The sequence below is a fragment of the Falco naumanni genome, chromosome 8, assembly GCF_017639655.2.
Source record: "Falco naumanni isolate bFalNau1 chromosome 8, bFalNau1.pat, whole genome shotgun sequence".
Taxonomy (NCBI): domain Eukaryota; kingdom Metazoa; phylum Chordata; class Aves; order Falconiformes; family Falconidae; genus Falco; species Falco naumanni.
Window position 1 is genome coordinate 54,771,967 of NC_054061.1, and position 21,504 is coordinate 54,793,470.

Sequence of the window (21,504 nt, forward strand, 5' to 3'; positions counted from 1 at the left end):
GTCAGTGTGAAGTTAAGAACCAGCTGGATCTATCTCTGCCCATAATCCATGATGTGGAGCAGATAGATATAGCATGAGAGTATTGTTACCTGGATCGAACTATTTTAATGCTTTATCTCTGGTGGTTCAACATCACCTTACTGGTTTGATTTTTCATTTTCATTTGAACTGGTCACACACTGGGACCATTTAAGGACCTTACCAAATAGTCAGATTCGTTTTCTGTGGCTTGAGTCTGAGTTGTCACAAACATATACACAACTCTAGGCTTCTGCAGAGTGTAGGAGTGAAAGGACAAAAATTTCCATATTTGCCTGTGCTCAGGACATACACAGCTCTAGCTGGTCAACAGATATGGCTATACTGGTACTGCTCTGCTGCCATAGTGCAGTTTCATGTGATTAATGTCATGCCAGTGTGGTCTATCACAGGGACTGTGAGACACTACAGAGCCTACACAGCGGGAAGCTGCTCTCTAGGATGAGATGCCCCAATGCAACACAACTCCCCGTCTTCTCAGAAATCTTTATCTTTAGGCTACGAAAAGAAACTTTCTTATGACATCAGCAGTGCAGGGAAGAGTCTCTTCAGGATAATCTGCCAAGATCCAACCCAAGCAACTGCAGAACCAAGCAAGTCCTTGGTCTAAAGTAAGTCCACTCTCCACTGATGGATAAATCTTGTCCCCAGATTCAGGAGAAACTGCAAAGCACTGAGCAGCTTGCAAAGCCAGATCTTTTGTATATGTGCTCATAAATACAAGCTTAGGAAATGAATTTCAGGGTTTTTTTTTTTCGTTTTTTTTTCTTTTTTTTTTTTTTTTTTTTTCTTAGATACTGACACTGGCCATTCTACTTCATTCTTGTACAATACCGTGGTCACTGCTTACTTAAGTTCAAGGGCACCTTGAACACAAGAGATACAAAGGCAACCCCCTTAACAGTCAGGTTTGGCAGACAGTATTCTTTTTTTTTCTTCCCTCCGATGCTGCAGAGTTGCTTACCTGAATTACTAGGTATCTCTGAGGGTCTCGAGCCATTCTAGAGAATTCAGCAGCCAGCTCCTTGAATTTTGGCCGACTGTCAGCATCAATCATCCAGCCTGGGGACAGATGAAAGATGACAAAGAAAACAGTTAATTGTCAAGGGAAGAAATTATTCCGTTTTTAAAAATGTTTAAAAAGTTTGACGTCCTTGATGTCCTCGAAAAGAGCAGCACAGAAGAATGGAAAACTAGAACCCTATGGTGCACCTAAAATGGAAAACATTTGGTCTTGGCCAGAGAAGGCTAGATTGTTCCACATTGCATGGATTTTTTCTTAATTTGCTCTGAACTCCTGCTCCCCATTCCCCAAAACAGAGACAGCAACAATGTCTTGCAATTCTCTGTGTCTGTCATGCCTGTTTACATTGTCAGTGCTGACCGTCTTTTATTATAGATGTGTCCAACCTCAAATATAATGAATCTGATCTCATCTGAGTCTAGTGGGTTTGTTACAAAGTTACTACTAAATACGATTTTTCTTTAACTGACCTACTGTTCCACAGTGACTTAGATTAAAAAGAGCTATTCAACAGATCTACAGGATGACTGACCTCACATCTGCCTTTCCAGTAATTCTGCATTCATGTGTCTGCATCATTAACACAGACCTCACACAAGCCATTAGATGCTACTTTAATTGAGTAAGGGTGATTCTTTTGTCCTTCACTCTCCAGGAAACATTCATTAGAAACAACAATTCTCAATCCTTGCTAACGCTTTCTGCAAAACAAGGAAGTAGTATAGGCAGTCCTCACCAGCGACTAGTTTATCTCAGTGTCAGCTTTTTCTAATAGAAAATCCTATCAGCAGCTTCTCAAGAACATGTTCTCATTTGCTAAGAAGGCTAAACAAAGCAGTCCTTATCTCCTTCATGCGGTTTAACTGAAGAAGTGACCAATGCAGGAAAAGCAAAGCTACTACAGCTTACAAAGAATTTCACACAAACATTACAGCACTAAGTCTGTACATCTAGCTGTAATCATCTCTTCCAGAATACCCAGTCTACTAGGACTTCCTTTTGTTCACTAAGATTCGCCTCATAGTCCTTAGAAACCCTATCAGATGGAACATTTTTGCACTCAACCACCATGAACCTCTTGCACTATTCAGCCAATTTCCATACCTGCATGCACACTGCAACTGTTTTCAGAAGATATGTTATTTACCTATTAAAGTTTTATTTTCTTTTTTTCCCCGTGGTTTTGTGTACGAAGCAAAGGGATAGAACTATATAAGATGAATGAAATCTCTGTATGTTAATCTCACTTAAATTAAGTTAGAAACACCAGAGAGATGTTCCTAATTCTTTTTAAATTAGAAGCATAGCCTTGGAGGATACTGTCACTAGTGTGGGTATCTTGGTGATAAAAGGGTAGCAAGAAACATGTGCAGACTGTTTTCCTTTTTTGCTAAAATAAAAAATATTCACAAATTATTGTACTGGACTAAGAACGATAAAAATTGATCCTCTCTGTGGCATTTCTTGTATTAATTTAATTTTACTTATTATTACTATTGCAATCACCATTCCTGTTACTAACAATAAAACAGCCACGCTTTCTTCCTTCAGTATTTGGAACCAGCATTTCTCCTCACAACCTTTACTGGCTGGGTATCCATGTACCATAATTATATTTAATGCTATCTTTTTTAACATCAAAATCAATTGTCATGGAAATGACAAGGGTTTACAATAACAATCATACAATTTTGACTTCACAGCAAGAATACGAGATACCATCTGACAGTAATAAGATGCTGAGCTAACTCAACCCTTCACAGCTAAATTAATATCTTTTGCAATTGCAAAAAACGTGCATACAGTATTTAAATGGGATTTACACTATCTTTGGAAGCTTTTGTTTTGAAGCAGCCTGCCCTATTATCCGGGATTGTCAAGAGACTACAGGTGCAAGTTCTAAATCAGTGTCTCTCTTGCAATAAGCATAGGGATATTAAAAGTGATAAATACTTACACTTCACCATCACCATATAAACATCAATAGTGCAGATTGGAGGTTGAGGCAACCGCTCTCCCTTCTCCAAGAGGTCAGGGATCTCTCGAGTTGGGATTCCATCGTATGGCTTCCCACCAAAAGTCATAAGTTCCCAGATAGTGACCCCTAGACAGAAAAAAAGTGTTAATATTTGAAGTCATACTAATCAGATTCCTTCACAATTTCTTACAGCATGGTATACTGGCCCAGTTCTGGACTGCAATCTCTTCTTTATTACCAGTGCCTGTAAAACCACTGAAGTTTGGTCTGTCATTTCAAGAGCTTCAGAAAATGGTGAAATGGCACTTTGTGTTAAACTTCAAAAGCAACTTCTCTTATTTTTATTGGTCTAAGAAGCAGCATGATAGATCTGAGGCACAAGAGAAAGGTCTAAGAAAAATAAACGGTGGTAAAGTAAATGGATGCAATAACAAAAGAACGCATCGCGCTCTTTTATCATACCAAAAGGGAAAATGAATGGCTGATGTACTCTATTAAATGGGAAAAACCCCAGATGTTCCCTAACTTAGAGCATCAATTTCCTACAAAGGTACAGCACTGGGTAACATTATGTCATTGTCTTCGCCTTGTAAGTCATTCACAGTCACTTGTATTATTTTTTCCTTAAATCACCTTATGGATTTGAGTTATGGTAGTGCTGGGCTACAAAACCAAGATCCTCTTTTTAAATAGCCATAGGATTTGTTTTGGCATCGGAGCTGGAAATAAAGATCATATATCATATGTAACAGAATTTGTCCCCGAACAAAGTCTTAAATACTGAAAATGCTGTTCTCACACCAGTTTCTTTAACTTTTATTTTTATTGCAAAGGTAATTTTAAACACCTCTCCAGATCAGTAACCATGTTTTGCCAGCTGTCATACTAATGTGAAAAGTGATGGGCAAAATTACCTTATGTATAAAATGTATTTATTTCACCCTCATTCACCTCTGTTGATACTCAATAACTATAACTTCTCAATTGTTTCTGGTCTTGCCCTTCCTGATCATAGATATTCTGGGCTTCCTGTCTTTAAAAGGAATTTCATAAGTGGAGGTATATTTTTTTCAAAGTGGCACAGGGCATACAGAATTTGAGAAGAAAAGTAGTTTTACATGATTGATTTAACTCTCATGTTTTCCTCATCTGAAGAGAAGAGGGCAGCTAACCAGTCACAGCAAACAGTGTCTTTTGCTGCTACCCACAGGTAAAAGTGAGTAATGAATAGAATTGTGCACCTTTTTGTTTCAAAATGATATGGCAACAGGAAACGCAAATAGGAGTCCATAGCCCTAGATACTGCTGGAAAATTCCACTTACAAAGGTACACATGATTTTATTTGTAATAGCTATACTAGATAAGCAGGCGGCATGTGGCATAACAGCTCATCTGGGTAACAGGATTAACAACAGTAATTAACTTCACACTTCTCAAACGTGACTTTTTTGGTGTGTGTGAAGTCCACATGAACTGACCCATCTAAGCAATTCCCAAGTTATCTGTGAAATAAAATGGATGCTTGTTTCAGTTAGCTTGGAGAGCTTTTCTCTTTTCTTTCTCTTGCTGTATTTGCTCTATATTACAACAAATTCCTTTTTATCTGACTGTAGGTACAGGAAGTCCTATAAGCCTGAAAATGTTTTGTGACATTCATGGCTTTTAGAGTTAAGATTTTCAAAGGACTACTGAAAATTATGACCTGCAGCTGTATTTTTATGAACCTGTGGCTGAGCTGAAAGAAGCCTTCTTCTGCTGTACTAATCAGCCAAACTGCTACCAAACCAGACCTTATGATAGTCATCCCAGTAAGGATATCGTGATAATATTTTAGTGAGCAGGAAAGTAACACACAGGAGACAAGTAACAATTGCTGCTGTCCAGAGCTACACAAAAAAAAAAAAAAAAAAGGGGGGGGGGGGGGGAGGGCAGGGGGGAGCAGGGGGAGAAGGAAAAACAAAAATCACTGGAATTCACTCCTCTAGGGAAAGACAGTATCTTTAACATAGTAACACAACTTGGTTTAATGCTTTACAAGAGACAAATTTTTAAACTAATCACAAAAAGATTTACCATAGCTCCAAACATCACTCTGATGGGTGAATTTCCTGTAGTGTATGCACTCCAGAGCCATCCACTTAATTGGCATCTAGGGAAAGACAAGAGAAATGTGACCTTAGAAATATAATATTATAATTGATATAGATAGATCCTGTATGCAGACACCAGCTTCCTCCCTGTTTCCTTTTTCAACTGCAAGCTTAAAAAGAAGCAACGCTACCCAGCAGAGGAAATCATTGTTCCTGCTCTCTAGAATGGGGCTTTGCCTCATAAAACATATGGAGGTGAGAAACACGAACCAGCTATCTGCAGAACTCATACCACCCAAGCTTTACTGATTCAGATGTACTGAAACAACTCAGTTATCCATCATACCTGTGTGAAGATGGAACCAACACAAAAATTATTCTAATTCTCCTAAATCTGAAATGCAGCAGAGAAGGTGAAATATAGAAGCTCTTTTGCCTCAACAGTTTGCAAAACCAGACACTGCTACCTCAATTGCTTTCTAATGAGGCTAGTTAATAATGCAGTATCCATAATACTTCACAGTCCACATAATCATCACCAGGGTAAACAGGCAATGGGAAGAATTTACAGTGCTTAACTTCTAGCTCCCAATACTTATTAGGAACTCAGCCTTGTCAGTTCTCTATATCATTACTGCAGTGAGTAAAGTTGCTCCTGAAAGCAAGTCAGAAGTCCCAAGTTAGCCTCTGGCTGTGAATGTCCCTTCACAGGAGAGGGGAGAGCTCGCTTCTGACAGAAGGATATGTAGACAAACACAAACCTAGGTTTGGCATAAGGGTCCACCCTCTTGAGTTCGTGTTAAAATGAGATTCATGGTACTTCCAATTCCTGAGCTGAGCCTGTGAGGCACAGTCTTGCAGTCCATTAATTTATAATGAACAGACACTTAACAGATTTTCACCTGGCACGGACTTGTATGGGTCGCCTCTAATTTGAAACTATGGAAGATGTACCAGAATGAGCCAGAGAGACAGGTAACTGCACACAGAATCTGAACAGATGGTGGGTGTAAAAGCAGAGGATGTGTCTCCATTGAAACCCTCATGAAAATACCTTCAATGAAGTTGAATAATGAACATAACCTATACTGTTATGGCAAAAATAGCACTTTTTAATAAAGGCTGGCTTAGCAATTGCAAAGACAGTTCATCCTCCTCCACTAAACTCTGCAGAAGTGTATTGCTTTAATTCCCACTAAATATGACTAGGTCGTTCCAAACGTGAACAACTGCTGAAGGAGCAAAGCTGCATCATTCATCCCAGGATAACACCAGTTGAAGTCAACTCAGGAGGCCCCTAGCCCAACATCAGGCTCAGAGCAGGTTCAGCTATGAGGTCAGACCAAGTTACTCAGGTCTTTATCCAGTCCGGACTTGAAAACTTCCAAGGATAGAAACTGCACCACCCCCATGGGGAACCTGATCAACTGCTTGACTATCCTTATGGTGACAAAGATTTTCCTTTTATCCAGTCTGAATCTGTCTTAGCACGCTCACAATACAACTTTAAGCTGCAAATGTCTTCTGGATTTCACAAGACACTTCTCTGGAACTGGGAAGTGATACATCTGACGTGTAAATCCTGCTCCAGAACTCCCAGCAGTGTGATTGGCCTCAGAAGTCCAAGGCACCATCTAACAGCTGCCAGGGAACAGCTGGTTTGCAAGGACCAGCTCATTTTCTGTCATTCACTCGCTGATGGAGGGAAGAGGCAGAGGGGTTACTGAAGAGGGGATTAGAGAACTGAAGGAATCAGGGAAAACTGCCAAAACTCCACCTTCCCTGCCAGGAGGTCTTTTTACTGGGGAAATGGGAAAGCACCGGTGACTCCTTTTCAAGCTCTTCACCTCATTGACTGAAATGCCAGTGTAATCCATGCAACAGCTGCCAAGGGCAGCAGCCACACAAATAAAGCAGCAGCCCATCCAGGAGAAAAGCACACACTGGCAACAGCTGTTTGTCCCAGACAAGGGCATAAGTGAGCACAGAAAAACACAGATAGCAAGTAGACAGAAAGCAAACAACGTTCAGCAAAAAGAATGACAGGAACGGCAGAATCCCTCGGGATTTTGTGACAGGTTGAAATGTGGAATTTCAAGATGTTTAGGGAGCAGCCAGCAGCAGTATGTACTTACAGCCTTTACTTACATCCTTCTGAATTTTAGAATGCATTAATCTGAAGGCATTAAAAATGAGGTGAGGCACTATATAGATGTTACGTGGTAATACTGAAAAGTAATACAGGAAAACATCTGGTTTCAAAATTATCCTCAAAGTAGCTTTTTAGTGACCTCGTGTTCAGCATGGTATTGGACACTTGGATGCAAGAAATACTATACACAGGCTCTTCCAATGGGATAGAAGAGGTGGCTCTTCACTGGGCGTATGTAAATTCCCATATGCTACAAATGCAAACATGTCCTGTGGCCTGCCTTGTTGTTTTCTGGAAAATTACTTGTCTGGGAAGATGGGACTGCAAGTTATTGAGGTCCACACTGACCAGAAAAAGGGGTTTGGCAGGAATGCCCTAGAATATCCATCACTGATGAAACACTGACTTCAGAAGTCTTCAAAAGAAGTCACAAAATGGAGCATATGAACAAAGCCTAGTTCTGAATGCGAAAACTGTTCAGACAATTGTATTTCAGCAGCTGAAGAAGCTCACTGAGTGAAAAACAGTGGCTTTTATGTGTGCTGTCACAGCACAGTTCTTCTAGAAGACAGGGCTTTGCTAAGTCACTGACAGAATTTCTTGCATAGGTAATAGTCCTGTAGGGATACACTGCCCTGAAGAGTAACTTCAGGAGGTTTGTCACATTTACTTCCAGACACATTCAGTACTCACCTTCCCTCCATCAGCATTATACTCCTTTTCATCCCCTTCCAAAAGCCTGGCCAAGCCAAAGTCAGTGATCTTCACATGGTTTGGTGATTTCACCAAGACATTACGGGCTGCCAAGTCTCGGTGGACAAGTCTCCTCTCTTCCAGGTACATCATTCCCTGAAGGATAAAGAACAGCAAAATCATCTTAATGAGTTTTATATGATCTTTTAGAACTCTTCATTGGTGACATGTAAACTTTCTGGTTCCCTTATTGGTATTCACAGTAAGAACATGGCCCAGAGGGCAGAAGTTCAACACTGCCCTTGCTCTGAGCAGGAGGTGGGATTAGACAACCATAGGCTCCTTCCAATATGAATGATTCTATAAGATTCTTTAGTAATTGCCAAAGGAAAAAAAAAAAACCAACAAAAATGCACATGGCTATCTCCTTTGCTCCGGCAAGTTTAAAATCTGGAAACGTGAGGACAGAAATATTAAAGCCCTGATTTTTCAGACAGGAAATCTGAAGACCATAAAAAAAAAAAATCAACCTAGCCAGAGCCCCACAGAAATTAGGCCAGACTAGGAAATAATCCCAGCTCTTCTACATTCCAGACAAGTGTCTTCAATTCAGGATGAAGCTTCTTATCCATCTCCAAATGCTTTTAAGTTGGACACATATTTTCACTACCCTCAGTGGCTTAGAAGGCAAACTATGCTTCGCTCCAAGTGCTGCAACCCATTTGCCTTTTCACTTTCTTAAAAATTTTGCATGTACTGTTATTATAACAAACTAGAACAATGGCCATTTTTGTTATAAGCATATATATTCTGTTAGAAGTACTTCTGTTAACAAGCCTAAGCTGCCTAGCCTTAACCTTATTCTTACTCTGATGAGAGACTAACCATCTACCATCAGTATGGAAGTTTACTTGATGGTTTGTGACACTCAGATGAATACCAAAGCTTGATCTTATTAATTATATGACACACAAAGGATAGTCAGGCAGGGTTACAAGCCTATAATTTCATTAAAAGGTATTTATGACATTAACCATCATTATAAGAACCTACAGATGAAATTACACACTTGATAATTACCCTTAAGGTATCTCTTAATGTATTAGCTCCATATAATATATATGGTAATTTTTAAAAAGTCATTGCTGAATACCAAATAGATCATATTATCCCATAATACAGATGATAATTCAGAGAGTCACAGGTAGTGATTAAAATAACCAGATTACTCCGTGTCATGGGCCAGATTTTACTCCCTTTCAGAGCATAAGAAACTGACATGTTTGTATCCCCATACTGCATATGGGTAAGGCATCACCCACTGGGCCAGAATGTAGCCCTTTCCTGGCAGAAAGTGGTTGTCTTAACAAAAAGCATCATGTGGAGCTCTGAACTGCTGTGGCTTTTAGATGAAAAATTTCAGTGAAAACACTGCTAAAAGGTTTGAAAATATGTGGGAGAACACTTGGCATAAATACTCTTTTATATTTAACGTGGTAGGCTTTGCTGCAGTCAACATGAAGGTAGTTTGAAAGGGGACACAAACTCTTTGTCATAAAGTAAATGGAATTATTTCTTAAAAGCACTGCTAGTTGGAGCACACCCCCTCCTACCAATTGCAAATCAATACTTTTGGCTCTTGAACATCAGAACTGTATAAGTCTTTGAAAGCATGATTTTTTCCGACATCAAATTAAAACCTGTAGAAAAAGGACAAATAACTCTCATAGGTCTAACAATCATGAGTCACACAACAAACACACCATGAAACCAGAGGCACTGTGACTTAGCACAAGAATTGCCAACCAGAAGGAATCCAAGCAGGAAAAGACAAGAGAGTCGATAGCAATAACACTGTGCAATAGAGGAAAAGCAACCACAGAAGCGGCCCTGTAAAATTCAGATTGGGAAGCCATATAAATCCTGTGTCACATCTCTAACACCAAACAGTAACCAGGAAGGGCTTCAGGGCAGTGACAAGATTGCTCATGACAAGTACTCTGGGAAGTAGGTGGGCTATAGCAACCTCCCAGTCTCACTTCCATCCCTTCACCTGGGGGTCTTGCAGCCAGTCTGCTGAGATGTCTGCAGGTAGGTGTCAAACAACCTGTCTGGACTTGCCTCAGAAAGCCACTGAGAGAGCACCATGCCCATGCTGTGTTGGGCTGAGCACTGCACGCAGGCTTTGCAAGCTTTGTGGAGCAGCCTCTGACCCACAATCATGCCCAGTTTTGCTGCTCTTATGAGAGAGTGAATCTAATCTTAAAGGTGGCTTCAAGGTGCCCTTAAATACACCACAGTCATTCCTCAGACATCAAACATTATACTGATTCTTTGCAGCTCCTGAAAGCGTTACCCTTGAAGCCAGGATTGCAGTCATGCGCAGACAGGAGCCCTTGTGCTTCCCCCAAATACTTCTCTCCTGCAGCTCACAATCTCTTCCTTTACATTCCGCAGTGTCAAGCACCTCTTTCCACTCTTGCATATCTCACTGAAAAAGAGCTCCTCCCCAAACAAAAAAGACTCAAGGTGCTTCTTATGTTTCCATTCTACTTAGTTTAGGAAATATTTCAAATTTTTAGAATGACCAAAAAAACTTCTAAAACATCATACATTTGAGATAACTTCCAATATCCTTATTTGGTCAAAATTCTTATAAACCTCAGAATAAGAGGGGAGAAAAGAAAGGTCCAAATCTGCAAAAATATCTTTGTGGGCAGAATCTGATGAGGACACAAGAATCTAGAGAGTTTGACGAGAGAATTCTGTTGGTATCAGAATACATTATGCCCAAATAAACCTGTCATTTTTAATAGATTAATTTGCACCTGTCAGCACTGAAATGATATGAAGATATCGCAGATTTCTTTTGGCAGAAATGAAGAAATAGAATTTCTGTCTTGTTAAAATCAGAACAGATGACCTGTACAAAGGCTTTAGTCTCCTGTCTTTAGCTAATGATGGCAGGAATGGATGGTAAGGCAGCCAGAAGCATCCTTCATTGGAATAGTTAAACCATCAAAACCTTAACCATGCATCCTTAGTCTTACTTTACTTTCTCTACATATTTAATTTCCAAGCATTTTTTAAGCATGTAGGCTAACACTTCAGGATGTTTCACTGTTTATTCTACTCATTTGTTTCCATGTATTTCAATCTCATGCTATTACTTAATAGCATCTTAGTAAGATCATGTTTTATTCAGCCTAACCTCATATTCTCTTATGAACTAGAAAGATGTGTAATCACCAACCTGAATATTGCTCCTAACCAATACCACACTTGGATTTCTTTTCTATGCAGAAAGAAGGTAGAAATAGCTGTCTGTGTATCATTGTACTTACAGTTTACTTCAGCTCTGTCAAGCTTCTCAGGGCTTTTTCACACCTGTGTTACCTGTGGTGCTAAAAACAACCCATGTAGGGTTGACGGCTACAAAATCCTCTGCAAGTCACGGACCTGCAGAAATGTACATCCTCTTAGGAATACCCACTGTAAACATGTTTGATTTTCCTGACATCCTATTAACAACTTTTAAAGGTGGATGGCAGAAGCGTAAGAGAAAAAGTGTATGTTTTAATAAATGGGATTATACAAGCAGAATGAAAACAATCTAAAAATGGGAATCCTACAGTATTCACTGCAACAATATTGTCTAAACAGATGCTATGCCAAGAATCATCATTTGAATGCATTTTTTTAACCTGCCAGGAAAAGTGCTCTATATGCATCTCTAATCTTTTTACGTGACAGAGAAGTACGATAAAAAAACATACTCTCTGCATTACACAGCTGCTGCCATCATCATCCACCAAGCCCATGATCAAATACTAAGAGGACATTTTATGAGAGTTACAAGACAAAACTACAAGTAACCCTAGACTGTGACAACAGAAAGAGATCAATTTGTAAAAATGGCACTTTAAAGCCTGATCCAAAAGACACTATGCTGTGCCGTGTGCGGTGCAATCTGTGAGGCTGGGGAAATGAATCAACTTTCATGACGTGTCCAAATTAGAGTTACACAGATCCCACACAATTATCAAAGTATAAAACATCTAGTTCTAAAGAAACCCCACACTTTATGTATTAGAACATCTACAGTAGGAGGGGGTCTTCTATGTTGAAGCCACTGAGAGGAAAAAGTTCAGCATTAAGCCATTAAGGATCAGTTGTCCCATTATCTCTAAGCCCAAATTCAAGTCACACGAGCACAAGAATCAGCCATCACTGATACATCCTCATCACAGTCACGACAGAGGTTTCCTCACAGAGAATGTCACTAGAAATGCAATTACTGCTAGGATCCCTGAACATAAAATCACTCTCTGAATCAGCATCTAAAGCTATTAAGAAGTCAAACAGCCACTGCAAACAGCTGTAACACAGAGCTGAGAAAGTCCCTTCGGAACTTCAGGATGAGCAAGAAATACCCTTTTATCTTTCACAACTGTCCCTTACTCTCACCCAGTACCAGAGTCACGTACAAAGACAAACCTGTGCTACATGGATCTTTGCTTAGGCATACAAAGCAGTAAAACCACCTGTAGCCTGGATCCCTTCTGCCTGTGCCATTATGTAACTGTGAAAACGTAAATTCTCATTTCAGAAGCTGACACAAATGCCCTTGCCAGGACTTCAAATAGTGTTACAGGACTTTTATCCTTGCCTACCCAATTACAGACCTGCCCTGCCCATGTGTTTGTATGTTTCACACAAGGCTTAAAACAGCACCAATAGCAATGCTGATGCTGAGGGGGAGAATAGGCTTGTAATATAAGGGGGGTGGACATGAAAGATATAAATGGCTACTAAGAGCTTAAAACCAGTAAGAATTCCCTGTTTGTCACTTTTGAGCTTTGGTAGTTTTCTATGTAACAACTAGGGGGAAAAGCATCAGCAGTTTTACTAGCTGAGGTGAATCCTGCTCTGTACCCATCTGTTTACTCTCAGAGCTGGCTAGAAATAACAGACAACAAAAATTATCCTGATGAATATGCTAAAAGTTAGCCATTAAGAGCTACAGAAGAAGAAAGTCTCTCCCAGTTTTATTACGGAGTGTTTGTGGAATCTCTGGGACTACAGATAGGCAGATTTGGTATGGTCAGGTAAGCTCATGCTCTTTTCACAAGAAAAATGACAGGCCTGGAAATGAGATTACACGTGTTGGCAACAAACTGAAGTGGGACAGGAAACTTTGTGTCAAAAAATCCATGGGAGGAGAGAAGACAATGAGATGAGACAGCTTTCTGATCTTCCAAGTGCTGAAATGCAGTAGAAAGTATCAAATTAGGTTCATAAAATTTTAGGATTTCCCATGCTGCAGATATATACAGAGAAGCATCATCAAAAGTGGCCTGGTGGTGGAAATAAAAGAATAAAGGGTGTGTTGTTGTTGTTGTTGTTGTTGTTTTTTTAAAAAAAAAAAGCAAAATGAAGCTTTTCTGGAAAGTTATGGGTTTCTCTCCTGAGATCTCCAGCCTTTAAGACATGGTCATAATTTCCTGTTTTCTTACTTTACTGCCAGTGTTACTTTCTGCTGCTGTCATTTGTCTCCCAGTTCCTGAGGGCAGTTTTTGAGCACAGTCTCCATTTGTAGAGCCAAGAGTGTAAGAGCTGCAAGCACAGACTGTTTCAGACACTGTTATTTGATTCCCTTTGCTTTCCTGGACTTCAGAGACCCACCTTCCTGCTGAGGATTCATTTCAAAGGTGGCAGCTGCTGTTCAGGGAACGACCAACTCTGAATTGCACGAGCCTTGACTGAAACCTCTTTCCACTATGTGCCTGTATCTCATTTCCAGAAAAAAAGGTATTCATCACTCAGGACAAAATTTAAGCAGGTATGTGAGTCATTAAATGCAAAGTCCCTTTGGGATAATTACCAGAGATGAACTGAAGTGTGCCAAATCACTAACTGAAGTATATATGTATGCCTTTGCACAATGCAATGCATAATTTTGCAAGACAATTCAAATTAAAAGCGTAAGTATAAAGACTTTCACCTGCCCCAAGAACTTCAGCAATACCAGCAGACAGCAGAGGCACTATAAACACTTTTTTTCAGTGTGACTTTTTGCTGCTTTCTATAATAAATATTATTACCTCCCTAAATAGAGGGAACGTTGATCTTATCCCATCCAGAAATTAAGCGCAGCCTGCCTTTCTTCGATAATATCTTCCACCCACCAAAGCCAGCACACATGGTAGATTCATCAAACAGGTATGTGAAGGAAGAAAATTTCAAGTCCAGCTCACATCTCATGGACATTAATCTCCAGCCTTGGAGACGGCCCTCTTTTCATCCTAATAACCTGAGGCTAGCTTAATAACAGGAATCACTACAGAAAGCCTCAAATGACCATCTTTTCCCCCACTTACCCCATGGAAAAAGTGTAATTTTACCTGGGGCTAAATATGCTTTCAAGGAAAACGAGGTGCCCTTTGTTGTCAGGAGCAACCAGAATCATCTAAGTAGCTGTTACTCCAGAGATAGCTGTGGGAGGGAAAAACTGACACTGCTCTGAAATACACTGACTCAGCTGCAGGGGTGTGATTTGTTATGTAGGTCTGCTTGGGAGCTGGGACTGGAGGTCATCCTCACAGCCAAGGGAAAGCGAAGGTTGCTATTTCAGTCCAGAGCTGCCAGACTGAGCTGGGGACTTGCACCGTATGCTATGCACACCTCTACCCCTTTAGCTGCCAAGGACTTCTAAAAATGTCCGCAGCTCTGCCAAACCCGGTAAGCCTGGCAAGGGAGGCCCGTTCCTGCATCCTGGGCTGTGGTACAACTGCAAATATTTAGGAGTTCAATTACCATTTTTATGGGGTAAGTTAATGCCTCTCTTTTTGGTAAAGTGAAAAAGGTAGACATTGAAAGCTTATGTTATAGTAACACATTTCTTCCCATCCTCTGTTACCTTGACTAAGCTCATGCTTGTGCGCTCTCCCCCCCCCGCTCCCCCCTACAGTTTACATAATTCTTAAGCAAGGTGCTATTCACGTGTAACAAGCCATATCTTGGGGTAAAAATGCTTTCATCTCAAGGTGGCTGTTTTTAGACAAAGCCTTAGGATATAAAGCTGATATAGCCAGCTGGATTTTCCTACAGCCACTTTGGACCTGCCCATCTGACCAGGACCAGACAACTCAAACTTTGCTGGACCTGCACTCCTTTCCAGCACCTCTCCCTTCTTCCTGGGCTGAACTTTGCCCCCGACTTCTCTCCCTCCACCCCCGGAGCAGCACAGGGGAATGGGGGTTATGGTCAATTCATCACACATTGTTTCTGCCACTCCTTCCTCCTCACACTCTTCCCCTGCTCCAGCATGCGGTGAACTTCTCCAATGTGAGTCCTTCCCACGGGCTGCAGTTCATGAACTGCTCCAGTGCCATCCCTTCCACAGGGCGCAGTCCCTCGGGAACAGTCTGCTCCAGCCTGGGTCCCACACGGGGTCACAAGTCCTGCCAGCAAGCTTGTTTCAGCATGGGCTCTTCTCTCCACGGGTCCACAGGTCCTGCCAGCAAACCTGCTCCAGCGTGGGCTTCCCTTGGGTCACAGCCTCCTTCAGGCATCCCCCTGCTCCTGTGTGGGCTCCTCCCCAGGCTGCAGGTGGGGATCTGCTCCACCGTGGACCTCCCTGGGCTGCAGGGGCACAGCCAGCCTCACCATGGGCTTCACCAGGGGCTGCCGGAGAATCTCTGCTCCGGCACCTGGGGCACCTCCTGACCCTCCTTCTGCACTGACCTGGGGGCTGCAGAGTTATTGCTCTCACATAGTCTCACTCCTCTCTTCTGCTGGCGCAGGTGTTTGGTTTTTTTTCTTTTCCCCTTCTTAATATGCTATCACAGCGGTGCTACCACCATTGCTGATGGGCTTGTCCTTGTCCAGCAGCGAGGTCTGTCTTGGAGCTGGCTGGCATTGGCTCCACTGGACGTGGGAGAAACTTCTGGCATCTTCTCACAACCCTGTAACCACCCTCCGCCAGCAAAACCTTGCCAAGCAAGCCCACTGGAACTGCAGACAGGCTAGTCTTACATCTTTCCCCGTGGGGCACCCAGGAGTACAAATCCTGCCTGCTCATACATGGGAGTGTGATCAAACCCTGGCTAACTTGGCTGAAGCACAAAATGGAGATGAGCTGGCTTCATGCCAACCACTGGAGGACACACACTACCTGTGGCAGTATAAACACACCAGTTACCCATCAAAAGAACAAGTCTAGAAAAGTAAGTCTACACCAGATCTTTGCTCTGCATCATGTGGCTGTTGGAATGTATTTGTTTCAGTTGTAGGACTCTTAAAGCCCGATTTACTGCATTGCTGAGCTATGGCCCAAGACACAAAATAAAAAGACGCTAAAGCATAACAGGTCGAAACAAAGTCAGAAAGCAAAAGGGAATGGAAAGAGGCTCTGATGCTAAAGTTTAGATGACAATCACAGGAAAAATGCAGGCTACTGCACAATGACAGGTGATTCATAAAGGGATAAAGTAGAAACAAATGAGAGGACAAGACTTTCTTGACTGGACTGAGCAGACGTTTTGATGGGCCCAGACCATTTCAACCCTAAACTAAAATCTCAGGAGAGTCTTCTCACCCCTTCAAAGCACAGATAAATGGGTCACCACTGAACTGACTAGTTCATGATACTGAAGTTGTGTGGTCCTTAAAATGAAGCTAGCTATCCTGGGTGGGTGTTGAAGTTCCACGGGCATCACCAGAAGGGGAGCTTGTTCCACTGTCATCATCAAACACATCCTTTGCCTGAACTGCAGAAAGCACTAGCTGTCTCCCTGGTTCCCTCAAACTACGCAGATATCTAGATTAGGTGGTGCTGAACATAAAGAGTCTGTGAATCACTTCATGTTCTTCTGATAAAGATGTTACATAAATATATTAAGTAGCATAAGCAATGAGATGCAAAACAGGTATTTCTAACTTCCCATACTGCATGTGCCTCCAAGTTCTGGTCCTACCTACACTCACATCTGTGCAGCTGCTAAGGACAGGAGAAAACCCACTTCCATTCCTATGCATGCATGACATTCCCGAGGGAGGGAGCTGTGGAGTTGTATCTAATCTCTATTTTGCAATTAACTCAAGACTATTGCCACAGTGCTCCCTTAGGACAGCTGGGTGCAAGGTGCTCTCCTATGCCAGCTTTAGTGCCTTCAGTGGGCAAACTGGCTTATGTTGGCTGTGTCACCACTTCACTTGGGCCAGGTGTCACAGCCTCCTGGGCTGCGTGGACACAGGCAGTACCTTCTCCCTATTCCCAAAGTACTTAAAAGAACAGGGATGTTCTCCTATAAACCCTGAAGAAAATCACAGCTCAGTTTACTGCAGCCCAAAGAGGCAAGAGAAACTGTAGCTTGCAGCTGCACTTACAGTAAACATCACCAGTAAGGACACAGTAACCTGGATACAACTCTGCAGCTCCTCCCATACCCTCACTAGGCCAACACGGATGCAATGTACAAATATATGTTGCAGCAGAGATGCACCAAGAGAGTTTCTGACCCTCCAATTACCAGACCAAGAGCTGTAATAGGAAAAACTTTAATAAGTCAGGGACTCGTGGGTAAAGGGTCACCCCCAACACTTTGATAAAGTACTTAGCATCTGATGCCTCCCTGCTAGCTCTGCAGTATCTGCTTCTCACAAGGGCTTCTGAAGGTGAGCACACAAACCAGTCAGGTGTTTTCAAGAGACTGTCCTTTGGGTGCATTGCCCCAGGTAGGAAGAGAAAAAAGCAAGGCAAAAATCTACTGACTGTCCCCGTGCAAGAAAAAGACTGACTGTTCAGACACAGATTTCAGTTCCACTGCAAGGATGCCCTTCCCCAGATGTATCACAGGGCCTGCCAGGCAGAATTTAAGGCTTGCTGTGTGCACTAACGCTAACACAGCTCACCTTTGTCCAGGAAGCATAGAAGTTACTTAGCACTGCTTTGGCTACTTGCAATTGCTGCTACGTGTTGTCAACACCTTTTACAGAAAAAGAAGCCTTTAAATAAGAGCTAACTGCCTAAATAACAAACTTATTACTGCAAAACTCTCATTGCTGAGCAATGAACACTCATTGCAAAGTAACTACAGCTAAGAGGTTGGCAGGAACACAGTCCTTACCATGAAGACTGAATTACTGTTTCAAAAGCAAATCCTAGTAATCTGTGCTACACATGCCAGCAGGAAGAACACACCTATCCTCTGAGTTGGGGAGTACTCAGAGACTTCAGGTTTCAGCTCCCAGTGGATCACACGCTCCTAGAAAGTGTTTGATGCTTTTCAAAGTGGCAGCCAAAGAGAAAGGTAGCGCATTAACGATTTGAAGAGCTTTTTGAATGCTATTCTTCTCTCTTAGATTAATTGCAACAGTTAGACTAGCTCCAGCTTCCTCCTCTGAAGAGGCAGGCAGGCTAAATGTGTCCTATAAAGGAGCTCCCAGTGCAACTTTAACAGTGGAGCTGTGACCAGTGCCTTCTTAATACTCTGTAGTTACAAACTGCCCAAGAGGGAGATAATTTGGCTTTCTTGAAACGAAGCCTGCAGAGAAGCCTGCGCTGAGAAGGCCAGCAGCATACTAAACAACGGGCTACCTCTCCCCCACCCCAGCCACTGACCTCTTGCCAACACAATTACAATTGGGAGAGTATATTGTGTAGTGCATTCACTCTCTCCAAGAAAGTGTATTTAAAATGGATTACTTCTGCTCCTTAGGCAGGCGATCAATAGAGATGTGGACTGCAATAAGTACAGAGATGTCTGTGGGCTGCAGCACTTATCCTCTGTGTCTCTTCAGAAATTAATTAAAAATCAATGAAGTGTGCAGCCTATTAATAAGGAACCTCCAGATTAACAGATACAAGCACAGTCTCCCCTCCGGTTCAGAACAACGCAGCCACAGCACAAACACATTAGAAATTCTCCAGCACTTCAAACAATACTATAAGAACTGTGACCTTTCATGGCTATGCCCTGCATCTGACTGAACTGCAATATTCTCAACTTTATGCACCCTTAATAAATTGTATGCTATTTGTTTCAAGCCAGTTAAACAGGAGGACTTGGGGTAAGCATTTAGATGCTTCAGAGTTACTGCGCTGGCTTTCTAGAAAATCATCTTATGACAATGCAAAATCACCAGCATGAAGATTGGATCCAGCAAGCATCGGAAAGAGGGTAAATGCACTTTGTGGAGGTCACTCTCGAGGTTCAGCAATAACTGACAAATTCAGTTATCTGACAACTTCTCCAACAACCTGAAAGTTCCACCTTGCAACCTGATGAATGCTAACTTACTGTGAAAGATTGCCTGGGTTTAGAAACAGCTGGGCAGGGGCTGCAGAAAGCCATTTTTGTTGCTGGTTTCTGTCAGTCAGGACCCCCATCCCTACTACTCTGCCACAGCCCAGTAGTGTTAGCACACAATGCACAAAATCTAGAGCAGCTTATAATACACCTAGAGCTGCCAGCTCAGGTCAAGGCCCCTGCTGAGCAAAGAACAGCACAGAGTTTTCCCCTACCTCCAGGAGATTCTAATAAAAAAACACAACCCATTCTACGTTAATAAACATAGTAATATAATAAATAAATACAACATTTAAGAAACAAAGCTGGTTTTTGGAAGGAGAAAGATTAAATGACTTGCCCAAGATCATTGATGGCGGGGCAGAGGCAGGGACTGCTGCTAGGTCTCAGGAATCCCCAGTCCAATACACCACCTACCTTCCCTTAGTTACAAACCCACCTTTTCCAGACAGCTTTCTTGGAAAATGAGTACTGACTCAATAGCAGATAATAATTTTCCACTGGAAGTGCACATGTCACGCACTGGATGCAAGGTTTTCCAGTGTTTCCTTATGTTGCATGTTATGGTAATAAAATGTGACAAAACAGGCCTTTCCTGTACTCTGTGTACTCGGCTGGTTCAGATGAGACAATGTTTTTGGACAGCTGAACTTATTCTCTCCTTCTCTTGGGCAGTGCCGATGAGCATATGGGGAACACTGTGGTGGCTGCTATCTTGTGTGCTTAGATGAAAATCCTACCAGAAGAGCACACAGCAGCTCCCTGCTTTGCAAAAGGCAAATATGTACATAATTTGACTGATTGCCCTGAAATACTTGAGAGGCAAAGTTTTTGACCTCAAGACACATATTTCATCAAGCACTTTTGGTCCAATTAAAAGCTTTAGCATTATCCTGTGTTCTCATTCAATTAAACGTGGATGATATATTTTTTTCCCCTCAACAGACAGCATGATCGGGGCTGAATTTCTGAGGTAGGTGCCTTTACTTGAAAAATGCCCCTGAAGCACACACAGCTTCAGAGCTCTGTATGACCACTTTTAATATCATCATTTCAGTCTAAATAGGAGTACAACAGAACAATGGAAGCACTGCCTCTCCTAGAAACCACCGCTTTCACAAGCTATTCCACAGTAAGGGCCACCGGGCTCTGCAGAAGAAAACTGGAACAAGGGCATATTTACCCACTCCTGCTACTGTTTTCTTCTCTCATGAGAAGAGCAAGCAATCGGTCTGTGATGGCTTCTGCTTAGGACGGCAATATTGTTCTACGAAAGAAAATATTCTGAATTTATTCTAAATGCTTTTGATACTCTGATTCAAAAGAGTTCTTGAATAAATTAAAGCTTTGAACTTCCAAACTCTGTTGCCACTAGGTTTCTGAGCACTTCTTAAAAACCCACATCACAGGTAACCATAGTTACCTATTTCATTCTTATTTTTTTTCTTTTCTAATTGAGGAGCTCATGACAGCTGACAGAACAGGAGAGGCCAGCCACATAAACAGAGTGTGCTAGCTGATAATGGCTGGAGAAACCTGCTAAATAATCCATTAACCTTATTCAATAAATCCAGATGAATGCTAGAGTGGGGTGGGTGGAAAACAGAAATGTGGTTTCAAGAGACACATATTTCCCCCCAGATAAAGCGTCACATTATTATTAATGGTTCAGAGCATTGCTGCGTTGACAGTGAGAGCCCACAGAGTGTGAGTCAAACTGCCACCATGCCCCGCTAGTTACGTGCATCCAGACTGAATAGCCTTTAGTGTGTGTGTGGGGGGGTTAATCATTAAATACAGCCTGTCACTTCTTCCTTTTCACTTCACGATGCTAAGGAGGATGTTTATAACACAGATAATTTATCCAAGAATATATGAAAGGTCCATATGCTCCTTGAGCATATGGAAAAAATAGCAAAGTAAGGGACAGCTGAGCAATGCCCACTGCACTGGGGTGCACGAACTGTCCCCTCCCCTGATCCACTGTATCTCAGCTCAGCCGTATCAAGACAGGAACACTGACACCACGGAGATGTGCTGATAATGCATCCAAGGTGAGTTTAGACAATCCCTCACATTACTTTGTTACAGGTTACTCACACAAAATAAAGTATAATTCTACCCTTTAAGTATACGAACTCATATAATTATGGTGCACTGACTGCAGTAATACTTTACGCTATACACCAGTTTGCTCGTCATGCAAAATGACTAC

The 21,504-nt window shown here is 41.9% G+C and overlaps 1 protein-coding gene across 2 annotated transcripts in view; it reads right to left on the bottom strand.

Annotated features, from left to right (window-relative positions):
* ERBB4 (erb-b2 receptor tyrosine kinase 4) overlaps positions 1–21,504 on the bottom strand; it is a 399,492-nt gene that overhangs the window by 29,830 nt on the left and 348,158 nt on the right. For both annotated transcript variants that reach the window (XM_040604703.1, XM_040604704.1), the window contains exons 20-23: positions 7,978–8,133; positions 5,116–5,191; positions 3,021–3,167; positions 1,004–1,101 (exon numbers count right to left, since the gene is read on the bottom strand). In XM_040604703.1, coding sequence (XP_040460637.1) covers positions 1,004–1,101; positions 3,021–3,167; positions 5,116–5,191; positions 7,978–8,133 — 477 coding nt within the window. The remainder of the gene's footprint in view (positions 1–1,003; positions 1,102–3,020; positions 3,168–5,115; positions 5,192–7,977; positions 8,134–21,504) is intronic.